The following is a 26,385-nucleotide window of genomic DNA, read 5'->3' on the forward strand; positions in this document are numbered from 1 at the left end:
ATTTAGGAAAGACTAAAGATCTTCCTATGTGTATAGTTTGGAGCAGGGAAGGGAAAGGGGGGAAATGATAGAAACTTTCAAATCTATCTAGGCTTTTAACAAGGTACAAATGGGAGACATTCTTCACAGGAAGAGGAGCAGCAGAACACGAGGACATGCACTGAAACTAGAGGGAGGAAGATTCAGGGGAAATTTGAGGAAAAATTACTTCACAGAAAGGGTAGTGGATAAGTGGAATAGCCTCCCATCAGAGGTGGTAGAGGCAAATACAGTAGTACAATTTAAACATGCTTGGGATAGGCATATTTATATTCTTACAAAAAAATAAGGATCAAATATGGTTTGAGGTAACATGTTTAAAAAAAGGGGCAGACTAGATGGGCCAAGTGGTTCTTTATCTGCCGTCAAATTCTATGTTTCTATGTATTTTGTTTTTTAGTGTGTCAATCTAATATTAAGCTGATTGTGTTCTGCAGGTTGTTATAACATGATTTTCTTGTCTTTCATTATGGCGGAATATAAATGATCGGTACTTGTGTCTGAGTACCCTTGCGGGGCTCACTTCGCTCGCCCACGCTGCGGGCTTGCTACGCTCGCCACCCTATCTAATATCAACTCCATGCCAACATGGATAGTGGAGGTATGAACTATCCATGTTGGCATGGAGTTAAGTTACTTTATTTTAGATTTCGTGGCGAGCGTAGTACCCGGAAGTAGCATGGCGCCGTGAAACTACACAAGTACCAAATGATCTTCCAGTTGTGACGGAACACTGTGTTGTATTACACATGTTCCCTATGCCAGGTCAAATTGGGAACACTCATTAGGAGAGGCTGCACCTGAAATGGCAGAACCTGCCAGGCTGAAGATGTTGCACTTCAGGGTAAATCCACAAGACTGTCCACGTTCAGTAAGGGACCCTTCTCTAATCCCTTTAGTGACCCATATTACTGTACCCTTCCCATTTCTTAACACAGAGTCCTTAAAGGACAACTCAGATAGTAAATGTAAGGGAATTGTAAAATCAGTTTTCATCAGTGCTTGGGCATCTCTCAGACCAGATCTTTTGCGCTGCGGAATCTGTGTGCGCTATATAAGAAACTATAAATAAATAAATAATAAAGGTAGAGAGGTGTGCTGAACAGTTCAGCATTCCCAGCCCGGATCTCTTGACATACAGGGCGGTATTCAATGAGCCTGATTCGCCATGTTTTTATGGCGAATTTGTGCTGTTTGGCGAATTTTTGACAAAAACGGTGAATCACCCTATTCAATGACCACATGGCGAATACATTTCAAGGTTTTTTCGCCATGATTCACCGAGTAGCAATCGCTATCTTTTTATGGTGAAGTGGAATGTGAACTTCTAAAATAAAGTGTTTTTGTTTTTTACATTTGGTGTCTAAAAATCAGGAATTTTATTCTGAGGAGGGGCATGCTACTTTTATTCATGTGCTGTAAGCACATGAATATATATTTAATTTAAAAAAAAATATTTTTTTTTTTTTTTTTTTACACAGCAGCCAGCAGGGGGCACCGGAGCCGAGCCGCTCATTACATATTCATATATTCACTGCACCCGATGTTACGTTCGGGTATAGTGAATATATGCGGCCCCCTGCTGGCACCCCCGGGGGGGCAGCCTGTGCTGCCTGGCACCCGGGGAGCCCACCTGCCCCCCACAAACGTTCAGGGGCAGGCAGAGAGACTTCCATCTCTCTGCCTGGCACCCTCCTCAGGCTCCCTGCGGCAATCGCCGCAGGAGCTCATATTCGCCTGTCAGGGGCAGCGAGCCCCTGACACGTTGAATACCGGAGCCCGCTGGCTCCGGAACGTGGCGAATGTGCAGCGAATCCTAAAAAGGATTCGCTGCACCTCGCAGGTATTCACATTGAATACCGCCCACAGTATGAACTGATGGACGCAAGTTCTATTGCCAATGCAAGCAGCATTGAATTTCCATCCAATCTCTAGGAGTCAAATGCAGTAGACAGCTGGGGGAAGGGATGTGGGGGCTATGAGGCCAGGAGTCTGTGTGGTGACATGTGGACCCTTAGCTCTCCCCTTCTAGAAAACCAGGTCTCCCTCAACCCCTTATTCATCCTCTTCAATTGAGTGTGTTTGTCACAATATCTTTGTTCAACTGTGAATTAGACCCTTGGCATAGTAGCTCTGTTCAGGGACATGTATTTTATATCCTCGACCTCTTTGAACTTCCACCTAAGCATTTTCCCTACAAATGATGAGACCAGGGGCCAAATGGAATAGAGTGTGAGAATCAGAAAGGGAGAGATTTTGGGAGAGTTTTCCCTTTTTTTTAAAGTGGAAATCATTTACACTGAAAATCCAGGTTGACTTTGCCATGAAAATGATTGCTGCTTTTAAACAAATCTCTCACTTTCTGATTCTCTCACACTATTGCATGCTGGCATGTGATGCAATGCGATATTTAATTGTACATTCAGGCTTTTTCATGTGGAAATCGCATCGCATCGCATACCCTATTTAGTGGCATGCGATGCGATGGGTGCCGTGATAATACACAAGTACCGAAAATCGAATAGAAAAATAGTCTTGCCAGGCAAGACTATAGTAGAAATCTAATCAAATTGAATCAAATGCCAGATCAAATCGAAAGGCATATCAAATCGAAATCTAATTGAATTCCACATCCAGCCGTGTGTACGCACGAGTAAACTCTCTTTGTGTTTTTTGAGCATTTTTTCTCGTTAAGTGTGTAGTTGTCTCCTATGGACTTGCTGAGATACATTTAAGGCAGACTGCATTGTGGGATGTAGAGGGGAGAGAAGGCTGCCCACATGAGGTTTATCTTTGAAGCTATGCCTGCAACTCAAACAGTGCCCTTTACATCCTATTTTCTACCAGTGTCTACCAGATGTATTAAGAAGAATGAAAGTTTCTGCAAATAATGAAAATACTCTTTCTGCATGCAATTTTATCTACTCAGCAGGAATCAGAGAGTTGGAGAAAGATGCCCTTCTTGCCATCATAACTGCAGAACAAGGGCTGAGCACATCAGACAATGTTCCACAAAATCTGACTGTAAACAAACTGGGCATGAGATGGGCTCTGTCCAACAGCCATGCTCTGTCTCTGGGGAAGGCAAAGATAAGGCCCAAACTGGAAGATGTGAAAAGAATTCTTACCAGGTTGAAGTTCAGCTCTGTTCCCCAACAGGTAAGTTTGTATCCATGTCCTTTCCAGTGATGGGCCAGACAGGGTTTTACCCCAGGGAAGGCAGAAATTTTCTCTTTGTGTGGCATGTTATTAATATGACAGCTAAAAAAGTTTCTAAAGTGCCACCACCATTGGAAAATATACGAGTGTGGCAGGAGCAGCATACCTCCACATAAAGGTAATGTGGAAGATCCAGTCCAGGTTTTTTAAAATGTATTGTGAATCACTCTCTGCTAATTAACAGCACCTGTTACTTCCTCTTATATGTTTGTCCAAAGCAGAGAGGCTGGGTGATAGGTTTGTCCAACACCTGAAAGAGGCTGGGAGATAGGTGGGGAACGTGGGGATTATGTTAGGTGTTCTCTGGAGTGTTTTCTTACTGTGAAAAACCTGCTACACTGTAACTGTAGAATTTCCGTGCTGTACCTTGTATGCTGTGTTCCTGTTACAAATAAAGAACAACACTTTACTTCTATCTAGTCTATAAGCTGTATTCAATGCAGTGGCGATGGGGTTTTGTACGTCGAAGATGGATTATTTTCGTCGAGGAAAAGCTATTTTCGCCATCCAATCTCCTCGCCGTATTCAGTGTTTGCCCAGAGTCCTCGCCGTCAGAGAATGGCGAGGATTCCCTTAAAAGGCGAGGTTCGACACAAATGCAACGAGTCTGCGTCATTTTGTGGCAAGCCCCGCCGTTTTAATGGCACACTCACTGTTTCCACCTAGCTGAAAAGAACCAGCAAGGTGGAAACGGCGAGTGAAGGGGAGGGAGTTAAATACTCTGACGGCAGGCTATCGGCACTGCTCTCCGTCAGAGCATTGAATACCGCCCTATGTGATTCCTTGTCACACAATATTAGACTCTGAGTATGACTCACTAATCTTCACTCACCGGAAGCATTTTGTTGTTGAGTATGCATGCTATGCTTTGGGAGGTGGAAGAGGGGAGGAGACTTAGGGGTACATTTATAGTTCTATTGAAGATGGGATGTTGCCCATAACAACCAATCAGATTCTACTTCTTATTTATGTAGCATCTCCTAGAAGAAAATAGAATCTGATTGGTTGCTATGAGCAATATCCCATCTACAAAAGAACTGCCATCTTAGTAAATATACCCTTTAATACGAGAAGGTCCAATTCCACGAGTTCCACTCAAAATATCCTCGAGTCCCACCTTGTGGCACTAGTGTCAGGGGTTGCCTACTCTTTTTTTTTTAGATAATGGTACAATAATATTTTGAAAATAATTGTCCTGTGTATACAGATGACTAAATTGTGATTATAGGTTCCACACAACGCAGCAAATGCAGTGCAGTGTTTTAAATACTTTAATTAATTTTGAAGACAAAATGCTGATCGGTGGTATACAGCGTGATTTTTATTTTTTATATGGTTTATTGTTTAGTTTTTTTTTACTTACAGTATGTGCTGCTAAAAAGTTGTGACCATGTTGCCATTTTGGTGTCGACATAATGAATGTCAACCATTTGAATATTGTCATTTTATACTACACCCCATTACTGTATATCCTGCTTTCTATCACTAGTGTCTCTATGCTGTTTACATATTTTTAAACTTTGATTCTTCCTTTATTCTGTGTTTTTATCATTGCAGCTGTTGTAAACTTGAAGAATAAAATCGACAACCACTCCCAGAAAACTGCTTACAATGTGTAGGATCGTAGAGAGGACTCCACAGAAATGGCTCTCACAAATCTAGCCTGAAGTTTGAGTTATTTTGTGTATCAATGTTTGTTCAGTTTTTAGTTCCAATGTCTTCGCACTCCTTGGTATTCCCCTACTCCTATATGCCAATTCACACATACACATTCTCAATCCTAAAATGAGGCAACCTGTTGCATTATTTTATCTCTGTGGCTCCGAATCTCTCCCTTGCTAACAAGATGGCAGTGCCATACTTGCTTTACTTGGTTTTATGGCAGTGATCTGTAGATAGAGGAATTTGTTTACAAAAGTGTAGAATGTGAATATTATATGACTCGTATTTCTGTGGCGCAGACAAAGGGCGGTATTCAATGTGAATACCAGCTAGGTGCAGCGAATCCTGTTTAGGATTCGCTGCACATTCGCCACGTTCCGGAGCCGGTATTCAACGAGTCAGGGGCTCGCTGCTCCTGACCGGCGAATATGAGCTCCTGCGGCGAACGCCGCTGGGAGCCTGAGGACGGTGACAGGCAGGGAGATGGAAGTCTCTCTGCCTGCCCCAGAGCGTATGTGGGGGGGAGGTGGGCTCCCCGGGTGCCAGGCAGCACAGGCTGCCCCCCGGGGGTGCCAGCAGGGGACCGGGTATATTCACTACACCCGATCATGCATATGTAACGATCGGGTGCAGTGAATATATGAATATCTAATGAGCGGCTCGGCTCCGGCACCCCCTGCTGGCTGCTGTGTAAAAAAATAAATAATTTTTTTTTTAAATTAAATATATATTCATGTGCTTACAGCACATGAATAAAAATAGCATGCCCCTCCTCAGAATAAAATTCCTGATTTTTTTACACCAAATGTAGAAAACAAAACACTTTATTTTAAAAGTTCACATTCCACTTCTCCATAAAAAGATAGCGATTGCTACTCGGTGAATCATGGCGAAAAAAACCTTCAAATGTATTCGCCATCTGGTCATTGAATAGGGTGATTCACCGTTTTAGTAAAAAATTCGCCAAACAGCACAAATTCGCCATAAAAACATGGCGAATCAGGCTCATTGAATACCGCCCAAAGTGTAGGAGAAATACAGCTGGTAAGAGCTGGAAGTTGGATGAATGTTACAGGGGTCTATGTACTAAGCCTTGGAGAGAGATATAGTGGATAGGGATAAAGAACCAGCCAACCAACTGCTAACTGCCATTTTTCAAACAGCCTGTAATGCAGCAGTTGGGAACTGGTTGGCTCTTACTTTGGGGTTGGTGTACCAAGCATTGGAGAGAGATACAATGGACAACCAATCAGCTCCTAACTGCCATGTTACAGACTGTGTTTGAAAAATGGTAGTTCGGAGTTGGTTGGCTGCTACATTATCTCCATTTACTTTATCTATCTACAAGGCTTAGTAAATAGAAGTTTAAAAAATTACAGGATAGCTAGTACTTTGGGGGTATTCAATGTTGGGTCACGACTGTCGGGCTGGCCCGACAGCCGTGACCCTGTCCCGTTCTGGGTCTGCTCAACCGAGATTTTGCAGGCGGGATTCAATGGAGAAGGGGGCGTGGCCGCGAGTAGCGGCCGGGAATCGGCAAGCTGCAGCCGGGAGCTTGGCAATTCCTGGCCGTTCTCGGTAGAATGAGCCCAACTGCTTGTGAAGTCGGGCTCGTTCTGCCGAGATCCCCTGTTCAATGCTGTCAGGGAAAACAGCATTGAATAGGGCCCCGCAATCATCTCCCCCGTCGGGAATGGCTGCAGGAGATTGAATATCCCCCTAAATCTCCATCTATTTTATCTTTGTCTGAGGTTTAACACATAGACCCCAAAATCTCCATACACTTCTCTCTTCAAGGCTGTGGCGGACGTCTCTCGACAGTTGGGATTCCGACAGTCATTACTCCGATGTCGGAATCCTGACTTCTCCCTCGTGGGGGTCCACGACCCCCATAGAGGGAGAATAAAACAGATGGCGAGTGCAGCTCGCCACCGTGCCCGCTGCATGGCGAGCGCAGCGAGCCCGCAAGGGGCTTCGTTGCGCTCCCCCGCTGTGCAGTCGGGATTCCGACGTCGGGCTTATGACTGTCGGAATCCAGACTGTCTGTGTGTTATACCACACCCCTTCAAGGCTTAAGGCTTAGTACATAGGACCATACAGTGCTTTATGGGAGCTCATCCTACCAGCATCACATTTCACTTTGTCCCTCTGGGACGTTATATTAAATACCACTAGATTTGGGCATTAGGTCATGTTTGTTTGATATTTTACAAATGTCTATTCCTGTCTGAACTCTTTTGTCATGGTTACATTTCAGAGATGATCTCTACCAATATGAAAAACAAGTGCTGTCCCATGTAGCGATAGTAACAATGACAACCAAGTAAATAGCTCCTTATAGACCTTACAGAAAAATGAGGAACACACAGTTTGTAAGATTTTTACAAGAAAAGTCCTGTGCTTACGTGGTCTTTAAAAAGAGACGTGCATATAGGAGAGGCTGTAACATTTGTCTGTTGTAAAATTTATGGTGCACTAAAATGTTCATCAAAATTGTTGATTTAATTTGCCGAAGGTTGTTTATAGACCTGTCTAGTTGCTGGTTAGTCATAATCCAATTCAGCAGCAACGTCTGGCTGTTACTGGTATAACAAATCATTTCCTATACAGTACATGGAAGAAATCCATTGCCGAAAACTCTGTAGAAGTTGTACGTAGATTTACTCATTATTACAATCATATCAGCAACCAAGTGTACCCCCTTATATTGCATTTTCAAAGTATTGTAATGTTGATTTATTAACTGATGCATTTGTAAAAAAAAAAAAACACCTGACGTAGGGACTAATCTTATTTTAGAATATATTCAATTTGCAGTCTTAACTATTTTATAGTATATTTATTTATTAGTATGGCACAATTTTATATACGTATTGCAAGTTCTTATACTAAAACATTACAGTAGTGTCTCTAAAGGGCCCCATACATCAGCAATTAATTGTGACAATTTTCAGATATGGAGATGATTGCCACAATTAATTTTAGATGTGTGGGCTCCCCCTTTTGGCAATCCCAATCAAAATCGCCAATCGATTGCTTAATCAGGTTTTTAAACATGTTTAATAATCCGGTATTATCTGCAGATCTTTTTTATATGTGTGGGTATTCCCAATTCGTCTTCTTCATCTATTTACATTATGAACAGCTGAAATGACAATCGATTGGGCAATTTCCAGATATGAAGATGCAATCTTTAGATGGAAAAATCTGCCGATCACTGAAATAAATCTGTAATGTGTGGGCAAAGTCAGATAGATTGTAAAATCCATTTATCTGGCCAAAAAATCCCTGGATCTGGAAATCCATTAATTGTGATTGCTGATGTATGGGGCCCATTACCTTCCCGTGAGCCTAATTCAGCATGAATCAGAGAATCCGCAAGACTTCGAGGAGAAATTTGCGGTCCAGACAGAAAAAAACGCCCCTTGCAAACTTGTGAAAGAATTGCGAATGGATCACTAATCGCGATCCATTTGCAAATCCATACGCAATTCCCGAAACATTGAAGACTCTTTGCAGTCTGAAATAATGTGAGTAGGTCTGTAGCTTCCACTAATCTGCAACTGAGACGGGGTGGAAGTGGTCATTGCTGATGTCACACACCGTCTTCATAAACGCCTGGGCACACCTGCCTTCTTTCAAACACACCCAGAAAATGGCAGGTTTCCAGCTCCAAATGTTGGCTTCCTGTCAGTGAAGCTCCGGCCACATTGCATTTATGATCCATAGACCTTTTCAGTCGATATTTCCCTTTGCGCATATGCAATGCATACGGGGCGCATGCGAAGTCTTTGAATTTGCGAATTCTCTAATTAGCGATCCATGGTTAGTTAGGCCCTATGAGCAGAAGTATTAGGTCTCTGCATTTTCTTTTCACCACTGTCATTATCACTGATTGTAATCAGTAATTCAGGCGAATTCCAGCTTATACAGAAGCAACCAAACTCATCGGCAGCACCAGCGATGCATTCCCTGCGGCTCATGCGCCGGTGCACGTAGATACGTGAGCGTCTCGTACGTTTGCAGGTCCATTAATGGGACTGGAGTGCGTGAACATCTTAGATGTGCGCACACCACATTTGCTGGCTAGATGAGCCTGGCCCTCTCCACTTTGTCTTCTCTAAATAATTGTGATAACTGCACACCATAATGTGTGTCATGGAAACCTTGTGGTGCCTCATGAATAAAAGAGAAGAATTGTGTCACTATACATAGAGCCCATGAAACCTGTATATCGTCAATAGTGTGGTAAAGACTAGAAATAACATTACACTACACTGATATTACTCTGTGCTGCCTCCTACTGCATCCCTTGCATAGTTTTGATTTTGGATGTGGGCTAAACAATGACTGGAATAGAGAGACAGAAGCTGCTCCCCACTCATTTTAGGGTGCTGGATGACGGCCCGTCAGCCGGGATGCCCAACAGTGGGAATCCTGACTGACGGGCGATTCTCCCTCGTGGGGGTCCACGACCCCCATAAAGGGAGAATAGAACTTGTGGCGAGTGCAACGAGCCACTGAGCCCGCAGCATGGCAAGCGCAGACAGCCCGCATAGGGCATCATTGTGCTCGCCTCACTGTCGCAGTACTGGCAGTCAGGATTTCGACCACACCCACTCATTTCACTATGCCTGTCAATGGCTGTATATAAAAATGCAAACACTTGTATGAATAATCAGTATTATACCAATAACTTGCCCAGTTTTAAAAAAGTAAAAAACATTAGTGTAAATGTATAAAGAATGTTTGTCCTATTTAAAACAATATTGTTAGTCTAAGTTTTGCTGTATTATTCAACTTTTTTTAGTACTGTAGTATGTTTTTAGTACTGTAGTATGAAAGAAGAGAGGATAATGGATACCGCTGCCATGAAGAGTTGATGGTTATTGTGAGGTAGTGGGTCTTATTCAGGCCTAACGATGTGCAGTCCATGCGCTGGACCCATACTGCAGTACGGGTCTGTGATTTCAGACGCACATTGGCAATGGACTGTCAGTGAGTGACAGTCTGTTGCTGTTTAGGGGGAAGGGGATGACGAGGTTAGATCTCCATTTTATGATGGAGACTTATTAAGCTCTTGGTTGGAGCTGACCCTATGGGTCACGCAACCAGCCAATGGTTTCACGGATGGTCTGATGTTGCATCCTAGGACACAGCTGGGAATACTCTTGCATGCAGGAAGCCCAACATCTCCTGGTGCATTGCCATGTCAGTGGTCATGTAAACAGCAGCGTAGCTACTCCAGCCACATCTAAAACAGGCCCCATGTCTGTTAGTACTGGTATTATTGTAAACTTGCCATGCATGTGCGTGTGTGTCCTTTTTTTGCCCAGCTGCAGTTTCTGGATTTTTCAGGCAACTCATGAACTGACCCTGATGTGTGTGTGTTAGCACTAGCACTTCCTACACACAACGCATCTGTTAAGAATGTGAATCTGCTTTGTATATACTGTGCTGACTGTAGAGTAATGTCAGATTTTAATTTATGAAATAAAAAAAACTGTGAATACATTCCATGTTTAGCATTCGTTATTTGTGAGATGAACATCTGGATCACATGTTTTGTTGTAGTAAAAGAAGTGCATCATTACTGCTTTTCAAACATGTGTTTCGCATTTTATTACTTTTTTCTTCATCTGAAAAGCGCTTATTGCCCGAACAACTTTCTCCTTTCAATAAATCCACAGCCTGCCAGCTGCCAGTTTTGTTATGTAATCCCATTGCACTGGAGACAGTTACAGTAAATACACATGCCTACATGTCTTCTATATAGAGCCTTTTGGATGCTAACAAATCTCTCCTGAGGTAATCCTTGTGTACTATAATAAATATATCTGGTACTTTTGAGTTGGGAGCCAGGCTAAAAAGAGCAAGTAGCTCCATGTTACAATGCAGGGGTGCAAATGCATTTAATTTTGCATGCAGGGTAAATACCATTGGCATTTTCATGTAGGCCACAAATGCTGGGCAGCTTTATTTTTTACAAAGAAAGGTAAATCTAATGCTAGATACACATTATGAGGCTCATTTGGGTGCATTTTTAGTTGCTATTACTGCCGCTTCCTTGGAAGCAGCAGTGACAGCTCTGCATGGTAATGCAGCAGGCGGCATCTATTACAAGCCGATGCCTCCTGCTGCATTAGAGATCCAGACTGCGTTCTAGAACACTGCATCCGATTATCTCCCTCTATTAATGCTGCGCCAGCCACCTGTTGCAGGGGCCAGGAGATCACTGACCTCTTTCCACCCTGTAAATATGTCTCCATTTCATCCTCTTCACCCACTGGCCAGCAGATGCTTTAGATGTCGCAGGACCCATTCATGCATGCGCAGAACATTGGTACTTTGTGCATAATAGTGCCTGTGCAACCGCACCTGAATGACCCTCTATAAGATTATCTGTCCAACCTTTCTGGTTGGAACAAAAGTCTGGTAATGTGTGGGAGCAAATGACAATTAACAATTTGCTCCCAAATGCAGAAAACAGGCAAAAATGTTCCTTTGGATAAACTGGTTAAATCAAATGGATTTAACAGGTTTGTCTGAATGTCCAATCCGTCTGTTTTCAGAAGATAATGATTGCTGCACTGTACATCTAAGAGGCTTCTCATTTGCCTTAGATGTATCATGTACCCTAGTAATAGTTTTTTTCCCAAAGCTAGACATTTGGGTATATTCCATTGCCTTCAGAATGGCATCTTGTTGGAAAGACGGCAGTTTCTGACTTGAATAGGTTGGAAGGGGTTCCGACCTATTCAATAAGGGCATTTTTTTTCTGACTAGGTAGATTGGCGGAATAGCTGCCGGTCCACCAGCTTTTGGCAGAAACGTGGCCAAATCTGACAGGTTTTGGCCCCGTTTTCTATAATCTCAGCAGGAGCAGCTCACCCGGCGCCATCCTCCTGCCGCCTCCTCCGTTGCTCACCCAACAGTCAGATTTGGCTGCTGATTGAATAGGTAGTGTTGGATCCATTCTGACAAATGAATGTCGGAATGGATGCGACACTTATTGAATATACCCCATTATCATTTTACTTTCTGATGAGCTTATTCAGAAAGTTGACATCTGCATTATCTGCAACTCTATTTTAAGATGCTTTATGAATAATTATAGAACACCCGATGCGGGATAAATATTTTGACAACAATTCTGATATGCTATCTTTTATTTCTACACAAAATCATTTACTGGTGTCAGAGGGCCTGATTCAGTGGTTTATGCTATGCAGGTGTTTTTACAATTGAGCAGTTATTGGCAGACTTCTTATGTGGCACGATCGCACTGGTAAAGGTGCCTTTGCAAGTCCAGTTAGGATTTCTTTGCACAGTGGTTGACTGTGATAGGCTCATCATGGCACCATGACAACATAAGTGTACCTTTCGGATAAACTTCATAATCTGCAAAGACAAAATGTACGAATCCGGTAAACATTTGTTAATGAATAGGAGATTTTACTGTGGCATTGTAAATCTGGAAGGTCAGCTACTCACTAGCATTCAGAAAATAACAGTGACGTTACATGTCAATTACATGATGTGTAGCCAATTCTCACACATGTGTTGTGCACCAGGGGTTTTATGAAAGTTTCTTACAATGACAAATTTGTGCTCACTTCAGACAATGCAAGTAAATGGAAAAAGCAACATCCAAAATACCTTGGCATCCTGACAGTGCTTTTAACTGCATGCAGAAGGGAGTATGAGGTCATTGGAACTACTAATAAGTTCCATGCATGCTTTTTAATGCCAGTGGGTAACTTGCCTATGTATAGACGTGTCCTTTTATATCAGGGGTGGAAATTGGAATGGAAGTCTGGGATGTGTTTTTCAACAGCAGGAGGGGAGACCCTTATTGCCCGCTCTGCTTTATTTTGTGGCTAGAGTCTCGCCAAATAGTTCCTCTGGACACCAGGTCTATTGCGACTCAGATGTGCCAAGCATCTTTTTCACTCAAAATTGCATTTTATTTACATAATTTAAAACCGATGGAAGTAACAAAGCTGCATTGCTAGAGAACGCACCACTGGGGCTTGCGGCACTTGTAAATTTGAGCAGTGAGGGTGGGTGAAGGGAACAGTGATGGCAGATGTAGGTACCTATTTGAGTGGGTATAGGGAGCAGTGGAGGCAGATTAATGGGAAAGGGAGAGTGTATGTGTAGGGAGAAGTGAGGGTAGGTGTAGGGTAAGGGTTAGTGATTAGGAGTTTGGAACAGTATAAAAGAGTCAGGGAGAATGGTGTGGAGAACAGATTATGAATGCCCCCACCCCCCCTACGTTACAGTCCTCTATGACTATAGCCTGTTTCTGGAGAGGGCCTTCTGCTTTGCAGCCGGAGGGTATGGAGAGGGGCATGGAGGGCTGTCAAGAAGCTGCGGGTTTGATGCCGCAGATAGGCAGATTTGATTGTGGACAGGGAGTGAATGGGACCTTTTGGAGCCCCTGGGATCCTATGTGGCCTCAAGCAGGGGTGTGTGGGATGTGATTTGTATGTGGGGCTGTGTATGCGGAAGAAGTGCGGGCACTGTGCTGCCTCTCTAATCTTCAAATCTGTCTCTCTGTGACTGTGTGGAATAAAGCTGGGTGGAGTCACTCTATAACTCCGCAGATTGACAGATGTATATACAGTAGGAGCAGGGACCTGACCTGGTGTCATGGCTGCTGCAGAAGTTTTGTATGCAGGCAGATGACTGTCATTTCCACTGCTGCCGACTCTCCTGGCTCCCGCCAGCTTTGTTTCCACTTCTCCAGTCATGCCCCAGCTCTCCCACTACAGTACAGGGCAGCGTGTGAGCCGCGGGAAAATGCAGTGAGTGGGCGGAGCCTAAATAGAAAAGTGGGCGGAGCTATGATCGGGATGCTCGATCAGCTAAAAAAAAAAACCTGGTAAAACATTTGCTCCATCAGGGGGATCCCCTTCCCCCTGCGTACGCTATTGTCAGTGAGGGTGCCTCCCTCAGCGGCAGAGCAGCAGCTGGACTAAGAAGTCTGGCCCTGCTGAGACTACTGGCACATTACGGGGGTGGGCGGTGAGTGGCAGCAGGTCTATAACAACAATACTTTCTGTGCCTGTAGGAAACTGCGGGCTGCTTGGTGGGATTCTGGGAGATGGCATCTGATTCCTGTCAGCACTTGATGGGTCTCTGTCACTCTGTGAGTGTGTGTGGGCGGAGTCAAAGAGGCGCTGACAGGCTATAAGCCTAAGACTCTGCCCAGTGTTATACACACACTCACAGAGTGACAGATCTGGGCAAATATATAAGATATGAGGGTAATGTGGAAGATCCAGTCCAGATTTTAGAGCAGCAGCAAGAGAAGTAGTTCCAGTCCAGGTTTCCTAAACTACTGTAATGTGATAAAGGTCAGGCTGATTAGCAGCACCTGTAGCTTCATGTTATATGTGTGCCCAGGGTAGGTAGTCATTTCTCCCAATGCTGAGAAGCAGCTGGGTGATAGGCCGTAATGTAATATTACGTTAGGTGCTTTGGAGCACACCCTGACTGTGAAATCTTTGGAAAACCCTGTGATGCTGGAACCTTGTCTACTGAGCTGTTAGCCTGGTATGCTGTTTACCTGCTACAAAATAAAGACCCAGAACTTCTATATCCAGTGTCCGTGACTCCTTGTCACTAATATATATATATATATATATATATATATATATATATATATATATACACATACACATGCACTCACAGCTCAATATAAGTCCAGTACTCTTGGTCTCACTTAGTAGTTATTGCCCAGGTGCCTTCAGGACTGATCCTCCACAATATAGCAGCCAAAAAATGAGCATCAGGTATTAATAATTACAGTGTAACCATGTTTTTATTGTCTATGGCGTTTCGGGCTGGTGCCCATCTTCAGGACAAACAAGTACAATATAAAGTGCTCAAAACAGTGCTTAAATGCATAACTACAAACCAAGGACCCGTCGCACTGTCCTGTCCTCCATCTGGGCCGCTGAAGATGAATTCCAGTATCTTCCGGAAGTGACCTGGCGGTACTCCGGTGGGGGGCGTGTATCGGGGACATCAAATACTTCAAAAATGTGCACAATTAGATAAGATATAGTGACCTAAAAATCATGTGAGACAAATAATATTCATGTGAAACAATGAAAACCCCTATTCAATCTATTTACAACATCTTGTGATATCTATGGTGACCACTAGATGACACAATATCATCCTCCTGTGGCACATTCTATATACAGTCACCTGTGCTTAAGCCTGGATATCTACAAAACCTGTACTGTTGGTGTGCCTTGAGGACCGTGTTTGGGAATGCCTGCCTTAGACTCTCCCAATGTGCTAATCTAATGTAATTACTTTTATAATAAAAGTATGTTTTTAAAAAAATCATGTACATGTTATGTTACACTTATCCAGTGATTTTCAACCTTTTACCTTGCAGCACACTAAATACAATTTTTAAATTGCCAAGGCACACCATAAGATCCCCACAGGACAAAACACATTGGCACCCACAGGAAAAAAAACAAACCTAATAGTCCCCATATAAAGAACAATCACACTGGTCCGGGTATGGGTGAAAACCGGACCAGGACAAAACCCCCGGACCAGACAACAAACTCTGCATTTTAGGGGCTTGTAGCCTCCGGTCCGGGGGTGTCCTGTCCGGGGGGCTGCTTGTGACACCTGTCACCAGGTAGAGGAGGAGGGGTAGAATAAAGTCTCCCTGTATGGTCCGGGCATGTAGCAAAAACCGGACGGTCCGGACCGCACGGGGAGGCTGTAATCTCCCCTTCCCCATGTACCTGGTGATAGCTATCACAGGGACCCCCCCAGACAAGACACCCCCCGGACAGGACACCCCCCCCGGACCGGACCCTACAAGCTCCGGACTGCTGCAGATTTTGATGCCCTGTCCGGAGTGTAGTTCGGTCCGGTTTTTACATAGTCCCCACTGGTCCACAGGTAACAAAAATAAAATACATTGGCCCTTTACATGAAAAACGGCCAATGTTGAACTGGTGGTGGCGATCATTGATAAATGGGCCCCTTAGCACGTTACTACGGACCAGTAAAGTAGTTTATCTATACATCAGACTGTTAAATGGGACGGATAGTGAGGATATTGAAAAACGTGCACAGAGCCCTATAGACACCACACGTAGAACTTCCAGTTCCTTCCTCCAGTACTACTTAACTTGGAAGTTGACCCAACAGATGGCGCTAGATATGCGGAACACGGAAACGAAGTCTCTTGTCTTGTGTCACACATTTGCCAACCGTAATATGGCGCCGGCGCAGATTACAGTGTTTCCGGAAGTTACGAAGCTGCTGTCACCGACTGAGGATGGCGACTGACGGGGATTTTCTGCTGCGCTACCGAGCCGTGTCCAATAAACTGAAGAAGTGAGACTCTGTATTAAGGCCGACATGCCGGCATATTCCCAGCTCTGTTTATTGTAGTTCCCAGCGACCAGTGTTTTTTTTGGCATCGCTGCTTCACCCAATACGTTCTCTCTGGTGTAACTAACAGCCATACTGTACTGAAGTTCATTCCCTGCATGTTCATCTTTTCTGTGCATGCACATTATCAACCGCTTTGTGACTAGTCTATGCCGTTTTCTCATACGTGTATCATCTCTGTGTACTGATGCAGTCTCACTGCAGTGGTTGATCTCTGTAGGACCTGTGATTATCTGCTGCTGTAGAATAGTATGTATCACACTTGCCTACCTGAGGGAGAAAATGCTCTGGTCCTGGACTTCCCTGGTAATGTAGGATTGCCATCACCTGTGGTGAGCTTGGTAATTGATAAGAAAGGTGTTTCACCACAGGTGATGGCAATCATACATTACTAGGGAAGTCCAGGACCAGAGCATTTTCTCCCTCATGGAGAGGGTCAGGTAGGTAAGTATGGGAAGAGAGGTGCCATGTTGTAAACAAGCCCCATGCATACTGGCGACTTTGAGCTGAAAGCAGCTCAGTTTTGTCTTTTGAGCCACCCAGTGTGTATGGGGCAGTGGTGAGCTGATGGGAACCCTTGCATCATCACTGGCCATGCTAGTGGTGGATGGCTTTCCGTAGCGTTTTCCTATGGAAAGTCGTCCACCCCAGGGAAAGTCATTAAAACAGGTGAAAATCGCTCAGTATTTATGCGCTGAGTGATTTTTCAGCCCAGTGATTTTCCACATCATCACTGTCTATGCTTGCTCGGCAAAATTGCTCAGTGTGTATGGACCATTTGGCAGGAGCAGCTCTGATGGGAGCTGCTACATCTGTATGATACAGCAGCTGTATACCATTGTGCTTCAAATACAAACAGTCACACACAGATATATAAGTGTACCCTATATATCAGCACTAGCAGGGGAACGCACAGCGTTGTATGTTCCGATAAAAACTCTGGGCATTCCCCTGTAGACACAGGCTTGGCGATGCCTGCTTGGGGTGGACGGATGACCTCAAATGAGGTCTGCGCCTGCCCGAATTCGGCAATCTGCGGGCGTAATAAAAGTCAGTCTAGACTGACTTTTTTTTATTAGCGAACAGGTGAAAAATCATTCGATGGTGAGTAACCATCGAATGATTTTTCATCCATGCAGCCACATGTGAGGGGATGTTAGCGTAAACATCCCCTCACATGTTATAGAGGGGATACGAGCTGCGTTTACCTGTTCGCTAGGCAGGGAGCATATGCAGCCTAGCAAACAGGTCTGAATCAGGCCCTTATTACACCTGCCTTATGAAAGCTACAGTCTTGATTAGCTCCTATTCATTTTGAGCAGTTTTGCAGCTTTTGCAATATTACTGAATAATCTTCTTTACCAACATCATGCACACCTATGAGGTTCTGTATATTGCCTCTTTTCTCCTTTCCAATCCAGAGTGACTTCACAGTACTGTATTATTGCAACATTATAGCTTTAAGCTTGACATTGCTGTTTCTTATCTGCAAGTGGACAGTTTATTTTAAACATCTAGGACTGGGGTAGCCAACCCTTGTCCTCGAGAGCTAACAACAGTGCATGTTTTGCAGGTCTCCTCACAGAATCACAAGTGAGCTAATTAGCTCCATCTGTGTATCTTTTAAAATGTGTCAGTGATTAATGAGTGCAGCTGTGCAGCAGCTAGGTTGTCTGGAAAATGTGAACTGTTGGTAGCTCTCGAGGGCTAGGGTTGGCTACCACTGATCTAGGATGTATTTAATGCAATTTGCATATATTATGAATAGTGCAATTCCTTACACTTTGTATATTTTTAATTATAGGAGATTCCTTCGGAAACCGAATGTGGCTGAAGCTAGTGAGCAGTTTGGTAAGCTCTGTGCTTTTACGTGATCACTAATAAAACAGGCTATAATGGTGATCGTTACATATAATTCTCCCCTACTGTAAATTATATGACTACTAGAAGTTACACAAACATTCTCTGACTAAGGATCAGATGTATCAAGCTTCGAAAGTGATAAACAGCCAGCCAATCAGCCTCTATCTGTCATTTTTCAAACTCAGCCTGTGACATGGCAGGTAGGAGCTGATTGACTGGTTGTTTATCACTTTCCATGTTATCACTTTTGAAGCTTGATACATCTGACCCTAAATAGAAGAACAGGACTAAACGTAGTAGTCTTTTATATAAGTCACTGTAAATACAGGAGTATCCCTCTCCAGGTCAGTGGCTCCTGCTAATCTGTGTTGAGCATGTCAAATTTGAGGGATAGCAATGCCTAATAGTGATACTGGTGAATTTCAAACGGGAAGAATCGACCATTCAACAAGAGACCTTTGAGCTTCAGGGATCTCAAAGTGGGGGTCAAGTCATGGATTTTTATGTATATTAAAAAGTGTCACCTTATCCAGTGTACACAAAGAAGGTAGAACCCCTTAAAGAGTACTATATAGTCATTTGATGGGGGGGTTGCTAAAAAAAAAAGTGACAAGTATGGGACTTAACATAACAGGTCTACATCCTTTCACCAGTGAAAACTACTGTTCCAGTGTATTTCCGTTCTGAAACCTGGGAGTAGAAGTTCCATATACACTCTAAATATTACTGAGTATGACTAATTGCAGTCAGACACAGCCCTTTCCTCCTACACATCCCTATTTATGCTGTATGTCTGTTTTTAACCTGTGTTCCTGGATCCAAAGAGGCTCTTTCCTTCCATTATCTAATTCTCTGTCTGTAACTTCTCTGCAGTCTGCTCTCCACTTCATGACACTGCCTTTGCCACATGGAGCACTGTCCTCCATACCCAGTCACATAAATGGACAGGTAATTTGCTACAATGAAATAGGGATCAAGACCCTTATCTTCTGAATACTCTCAGTCTTTGTGCATTGTCACACTGTGTTCCTCGCCCACAAAGAACACCTCATCTATGTGCCCCCACACACAAGGGGATAATGTAATATCCTGTGAAATGCAGACATCGGCGGGTTCCCAGTGATGACCATTAAATGATTGCTACTTTTAGACATTGGACGTACTTACCAGGAAACCACTGACACCTACAGTTTGCAGGCTATTACTTTTACCCAATGGTTCATGGTTTACCAGAGTTCAGAGTTGCATACAAGTGGCCGTTATCTGTAACTGCAGTGCTTGTATATAGCCTGGGATTTCTGCCTGTATTCAAAGTTGGCCAAATACCAGCCTTATACATCCAGCTGAGAGAGCATCCTTCATCCCTATCAACAGAGATTTGCACCAGCCCTATTCGGAGTGAAAACAATTTACCAGCTATTCCAATTTCTTCACAAATGGAGATCCGGCTGCCTTCCATGATGTATTGAATAGCCTACAAATCTGCAGAGCTGTGTGTGTGTGTGTGTGTGTGTGTGTGTCTGCCTCATTTAGACTTTTAGAAAGCACAGTTAATAAAACGCGGATACAACCACTTTATTTGTGACTCTTAATCAGGCTACATACATACTGTGCCAATGTTATTATACCAGCCAGTGGCACATCTAGAATTATCTGTGTTCACTTATATTCAGTATACCAGCCTGTACCACTCACAATATAATGGCTCTGTGAGACTATACATAATTCTGCAGCAATGTGGGAACAGATCATTGTACCAAACACAGTTCCATACCACAGAGTTTCCATAACTCCGCCATTACAGTCCATTATTACCTCAGTTAATTTGATGCAAGTGTCTGGACTCTATCATAAATATCCTAAAGGTGCCCATACACGGTGCGTTTGCACCGTGCGATTCAATACGTGCTCCCATGGGCATCTCATCGCACAGTACAAAAAGTATGTGCTGCACATACTTTTTGTACTGCCCTCGCATCACATGCAATTCACATGCGTTGTGATATGATCCAGCCCATAAGGGGTGCGATGATCGCTCCGCGTATGGGCACCTTCAAAGTCTGGACTGTAACGTTGGAGTTTGTGAAAACCTGCAATACATATAGACACCTGTTGCACACACATTTTATTATCTATATGCCCAGAGTACATTGTACCAGCATGTGCCCATTTTATGCTAGTTTTTATCCCCACAGCATATGCAGCCATACAGTATGTCTCCACATTTTAAAATACCACAGCAAATACTTGGCCCACTTAAAATAGCATCATTCCATATTGACTTCCCAGATACAGCGTTCTGTCACATTCTACCCAGAAACCCCAGTTATCACGACGGGTGTGGTATATTAGGTCGACCATGTCTAGAAAGGCCTGACATGAAAAGGACTACATGGTTTTTGTAAATGTATTTATTTTTGGTGTCAATGCCCACTTGGATACGGCTTTACTCGCTATGCTTTGGGTGACATTACCGTTCCCAGTGGAAGACCACATGGATGGTAAAGTATGACATTTTTTTCAAAATGAAAAGAAATCCAAAAAGCTAATTTCATCCTTTTCATGTGTTGACAAAGCCTTGTTGACCTATTGATCATATGGACAGGATCGTATGCATGTTGACATATCATCCAGATCCCCATCGCGAGTTAGCACTGATTATAGAAGCATAGCTGTGGCTGCTGTAACAGCACTGCAGAACGCTGTGCAGAAAACATAGTTACTGTAAACTGTCTTTGCTGATGTACTGTACAAGAGATTGTAAACAGGAACTGATGTATGATAAAGAAATCTAGATAGATGCACACCTTTCTCCAGCCTATATAGCGACTGGAATTTGTCCAGTCCTGGACTACAGATATACTGTTTATAACACGGCTTGTCTCTACAATTGTTATATATCCTCCCACCACTATACATTCCATTAAACCCTACATAATATACAGTATAATTCATCCATTGGTTACACTTAAACCTGCACACACAGCACTAAACACTCCTATAAGGGAGAATTCAATTGCCATATCGCTCCAAATCTCTAGTCTCCATGACCCGTAGTGGGAATATTCAATGGATTTATTTATCATGCTAATTAGTCGGGTTTACGCAAAAGTCTTGTGTGAGCACCCAGAGGGGTAACAGCACATTTTGTGTGAGTGCCGAAAAGGAGGCATAGCCACGAAAAAACGAGTGTGGATCGCTGAAATCTGCCTGTGACCTTGACAGTTCATGCCCGTTTTCGACAACACATGCCCGACTGCTTTTAAAGTTGGGCTTGTTTTGCCAAGATGACTGTTCAATGCTGTCGGGAAAGACAGCATTGAATAGGCACCCTCCGCTATTAGCGCGCGGAGGGGGGGATTGAATACCCCCCATAAAATTAAACGGTTTTCTATAGATCGTAAGATTATGAACAGCACTCTCTACTCCTTTGACTGTCTGTTATTACCCAGTCTCTTGTTTACTGCTTTGATAACATTTGCAAATCACACCTAAATATGCTTGTGCTTTATAAATAAATGTTATTAAATAATGTTATAGGAGAAGCAAAAAGAACAATAAAGCATTATATTACTAATCTTTGGTTAGTCAGTGACAAATTAGTATTAAGCCTGGTGAAGTGATAAAGTGGAAGGTGATGACAGGCGCTTATTGGCGGGTGCGTTATCACCTTCCACTTTATCACTTCATAAGGCTTAATACATCTGCCCCCCCCCCCCCCCCCCCCCCCCCCCCGAAGAGTTCAGCAATTCCTGTATAAAATATACACTCATCACCAGGGCAGTAACTATCATTTGGCTGGAAAGGCACTTACCTGGGTGCTTGTCAAGGAAGGCATTGCCCAGCTCAGCCACCCATATGATTTATCCCTTTGTGCGCTCACAGTCACTTGACTCTGTAGAAGGCCCTCATGAAATTACTGCAGCTTTCTCTTTTTCACAGGAGTCCATTATGAGTCCTAGGTTAAATTGAGTAAATCTTCAAAAAACGAGAAGAGTTGATGTTGTCCTTCAGATTCAGATTATTTCACTATTGCATCTTAGAAAAGGATAGACCAAATCTGATTGGTTGCTATTGGCAAAGTCATCTCTTTCCATTTTAAAATAAATTTACCCCAAATAAGTACAGAGTGCGTGACATCTTGATATTGGAACATAGCAAAGTAAAAGTTTGTTAAATCTTTGCACCCAGACCTAGATGTGGACATGCCTTATTACCTTAACACCTGTCTTTGCAAAGAAAAGTGTGCCTCCAGTCTGCATTGTCTCTGGAGACTCAATTGCATGAAGCGTCTCTTTCTCTGAAAATGTGCATCTTTAAATAAAAAAAACAGGATAATGTTCATTCTGGCACTCGCAATCTTAGAAAACCCATGCAGTTCCTCTTCCCTGCCTGGGGTGTCACTGTCTGCTGTAGTGCTTCTTGCACAGTGTGGTCTGTGTATCAGCACTGATATGCAAACAAGACCTGTGCTAGAAACGACACAGCACACAGCGACACCCCATGCAGGGAACAGGAACTGCATAGGTTTTCAAAGATGGCGGATGCTAGAATGAACACTACAGGAAGCAACAAACTGCATTATTAAATTATAAGGATCACTTGGACTTGCAACATTAGTTCAGCTGTGTGCAACTGACTCGGAATCTCTAATGCCAGCGTCTGCAGCTTTTCCTCATGCCCAGTACTTCTATACGACTTTGTACATGTGTAAACCCATTTCCTGTGCTGTTCAAATCCCAGACTGTCATCTCTCATACATGGCTTTTTGCTGTGTCTGTGATGCTATGAAGATGCAAAATGTAAAGAAAAGTACTGTATGGTATGCTACTTGTCTGGGAACATCTCAGCTATGCCATCATGACATGATGTAAAGATACTGGCCCTTATTCTGGTTCACTCACAACGGCAAATTCCTTCTCAAATGGACAAAACCATGTGCACTGCAGGGGGGGGGGGGGATGTAACATGTGAAGAGAGAATTAGATTTGGGTGGGGTTTTACTTCAAAGTGTGATCTGTTTTGCAGTGGAAAAATAAAGCAGTCTGGATTTTCCCTGCACAGAAACAAAATAATTCACCCAAATCTAATTCTCTCTGCACAAGTTACATCTGCCCCACCTGACAATTTGAAAAGGAATTGAGTAAACCAGAATAAGGGCCACTGTGTATGAGGACACCTCTACATGCTCTGTAGTTCGTTTGTCCAGGCAGTTTTATGGAATGCGTTTCCATTGCCATCATCATGCTCCATAGGGCTTCATTATTAACATTGCATTTGGGTGTAAAATGTGCACCTAATCACAGCAACCAATGAGCAGTTATCTGTATAGTGCTAGTTAGACAATAGAAACAAGCATATTAAAGAAAAATCTTTTTTTTACAATGTGCCAGATACCATAAGCTTCAAAAAGTGATAAAGTGGAGAGTGATAAACTACCAGCCAAGCAGCTCCTTACTGCTACTGCTACTGGCACTGAGTTTGAAAAATGACAATAACTTGCATTAACAGGAGTGCAGCATCAGTTTCTATATTCAACACTCCTGCAAAACGCTTATATGACAGACTATCTCCTTGTGTGCGCTAAACCACATCCCTGTCACACCTGGAAACGCCCACTATGCTGTTACATAATCCTTCCCTTTTAATGACTACAGTAGAGTTGTATGAAGATGATCCTGAAACAAAAGTCAGTGTCATTTGGCCAGAACTATGAAATTAAATGACCAGTTGACTGCTGCAGTGGGCCAACACGAGCACCATATTTTTTTAGTAATATTTACCAAAAGTACCACCTTCATCTGCATAATGCAGCTATTTAACTAATTGCATCTAATTATGAGTTATTTTTTCAAAGAATATAACAACTAATTTCCATTCATGTAGAACTGTGAGTCTCTAGTACCTGGAACAAACCTCTTTGCTTTCACATTTGTAATTTGCACTGGCCCAGGTAGCGGTTACTAAAGTGTGCGCACGTTCCCTCTTCTCTTATGACTATGTTATATAGTAATGCTGTTTTCTAAGCTTTTAATGTGGAATTCTCCATCCCTTAGGTCAGTTGGCGAAGGAGCTTAAACAACAGGACTGCCTTCAGTATGCTGGCTTCTGTAACCTGGCTATGGCACGGTGAGTGTATTGTTCCCAGTAGTTACCATAAGTGAGGGATGGGGAACCTTCGGTCCCTCCAGCTGTTGTTTTACTGCACATCCCAGCATGCCCTACTACAGTTTTGCTATTTGGCCATACTAAAACTGTTGCATGGCATGCTGGGATGTGTATTTCAACAGCTGGAGGGCCGAAGGTTCACCATACCAGCCATAAGTATTCTCATGAAGCTCAGCTTCTCTATTCTGTTGGTAGTGCAGTGGTCTGACCGAGAAGAATTGGCAAGTCAGTCTACTTACCTTTGTTACCAAAATTTGTTTCAAATTATTATCGATTCTGGCAAAATCACCCATGATTGAAACCTGTTTTTTTTTTTTATTTATTACCTGTTACTATTAAGCAGTTCCATTATAATTTTTGATGTCAGAATACAAACCCTTTTAGGTGTGTCTTAAGGAATCCTTAAGCAGCTTGTAGCAACTGACTTACCTGTATGGCTATCTAGCTGTAGCCCAGAAACACACAACCACACAGGGTTACCCATTTTGACACCATTTCTCCATATAATGCATGGAAATACCAGACCTCCCACTACAAGGACCAGTTAGTTCTGCCCATTATGGATCTGATTCTGAGTGCATGCAGGTCTGTGTGTGGATGGATTTGGAATAGTGGGCCTTATTCTGATCGGTGTGGATATTCCCGCATGCGGACGGACCGCCGATGTTGATTGTCTGCGCATGTGCAGAGGTCACTCTGCGTATGTGCAGGCGATTTCGCCGCACGGATTCTTTATACGCCGCACAGGGGGCGTAGAGGGGCGTGAGGGGCTACTTAGCCTCTTTACCCTATGCATACGCCCCGCGTTTCATGGGCGTTCCCATGCAAACGCGGGGCGTATGCATGGTAATGAGGCCGTGACGCGTGGGTACGGGGCGGGCATCTGACATCGCCGGATGTCAGCTGCCCGCCCCCATACATGATTTCACACGGACAAGTGTCCGTGTGGTCTTGTGTTGCGGGACCTGGTGGAGCGTGCGGCCCTGCATTCGATGTTCGGCGACCATCGAATGCAGGGGCAGCTCCCAAGACGGAGGAGGCGTATCCCCGTCCAATTTCATGCGGACCGCCACATATCCGCGTACGGACGGAGGTGGCGATCCGTATGGAAGGCGGGGATTCGCCTGCACGGTTGCGGCCGCATATTCTGATCGGGCCGCACCGATCAGAATAAGGCCCAGTGTGATTATTTGTGCATTTTGATGCAAATGCATTACCCCAATTTCTCTGCATGAGAGCAGCTGACACTAAGAATAGGATACAACTCTGGCAACGTGCCCATGATGCTACAATGAGTACATATGCCCAGACGAAATGTGTCCAATTCAAAAATGCCCCGAAATACGCCAAGATGCTAAAAGTGGGCACATAAAGGCCCGATGTTTGCTAAGATCTAACGATTCTTCTTAAGTTATTACCTATGATATTATGTTACAGGTGTGAACAGACATTGTTTAATGCACCTGGGGAAGCCATGGCTTTGACCGAAGCAGCTCGTCTCTTTCTACAAGAGGAGAAGGAGAGGCAGCATTTGAGATGTCCAGGATTTGAGGAACATTTGCAGGCTGCTATCAACTGCTACAGTTTTGCTATCAAGGTAAACCGTACAGTACTTTTCTATCCATTGTTGTAGTGTTCAGATCTTATTTGAGGTGTATTTTTGTATACTCAAAGGAATACTACAAATGTGCCCACATACATTATGGCAGGAGTTGCACCAAAAATCCCCTCTTGCAGCGGATTCTTTTTATCTGATCATATTTTTTGATCTTAGTGGCAATGCAATGCAACAAGAGAATTCACCAATTCATTTCAGTTGCGACACTTATATATCGGTGTGCGAATACCCTTTCTAGGTACAAAGATGCAAAGAAAATGCCTGATTCTAAGCAAAAATCACACAGGACATGGTGGTTCACTGGCATCTTAAGTCACTTGGCGTATTGAGATTAAGTTCTAAGGACACATCTGTACCTGAACAATTTTATTTTATTC

At 43.4% G+C, this 26,385-nt stretch overlaps 2 protein-coding genes and 1 long non-coding RNA gene across 8 annotated transcripts in view; 2 read left to right on the plus strand and 1 right to left on the minus strand.

The window, feature by feature from the left end:
• Nucleotides 1-10,434, plus strand: part of FAM234B (family with sequence similarity 234 member B) — a 183,886-nt gene extending 173,452 nt beyond the window's left edge. For 5 of the 6 annotated variants that reach the window (XM_083156572.1, XM_083156571.1, XM_083156573.1 and 2 more), the window contains 2 exons: nt 2,969-3,198; nt 4,816-10,434. In XM_083156572.1, the coding sequence (XP_083012698.1) occupies nt 2,969-3,198; nt 4,816-4,824 (239 nt within the window). In that variant the 3' untranslated portion in view covers nt 4,825-10,434. The remainder of the gene's footprint in view (nt 1-2,968; nt 3,199-4,815) is intronic. The other variant, XM_083156569.1, reaches the window with a different exon arrangement.
• A 1,516-nt stretch (nt 10,435-11,950) lies between these two features.
• Nucleotides 11,951-16,617, minus strand: LOC146026160 (uncharacterized). Its single transcript, XR_014454373.1, has 3 exons — nt 15,966-16,617; nt 14,846-14,999; nt 11,951-12,321 (listed from the first exon to the last, which is right to left on the minus strand). It is a non-coding gene; the product is annotated as an uncharacterized LOC146026160 (long non-coding RNA).
• Nucleotides 16,145-26,385, plus strand: part of LOC146026158 (40-kDa huntingtin-associated protein-like) — a 44,394-nt gene continuing 34,153 nt past the window's right edge. The window contains exons 1-4 of the mRNA XM_083156575.1: nt 16,145-16,302; nt 18,164-18,210; nt 24,279-24,351; nt 25,828-25,987. Of these exons, the coding sequence (XP_083012701.1) occupies nt 16,244-16,302; nt 18,164-18,210; nt 24,279-24,351; nt 25,828-25,987 (339 nt within the window). The 5' untranslated portion in view covers nt 16,145-16,243. The remainder of the gene's footprint in view (nt 16,303-18,163; nt 18,211-24,278; nt 24,352-25,827; nt 25,988-26,385) is intronic.

This window comes from Crinia signifera, chromosome 8 (genome assembly GCF_055691185.1).
Source record: "Crinia signifera chromosome 8, ASM5569118v1, whole genome shotgun sequence".
Lineage (NCBI taxonomy): Eukaryota > Metazoa > Chordata > Amphibia > Anura > Myobatrachidae > Crinia > Crinia signifera.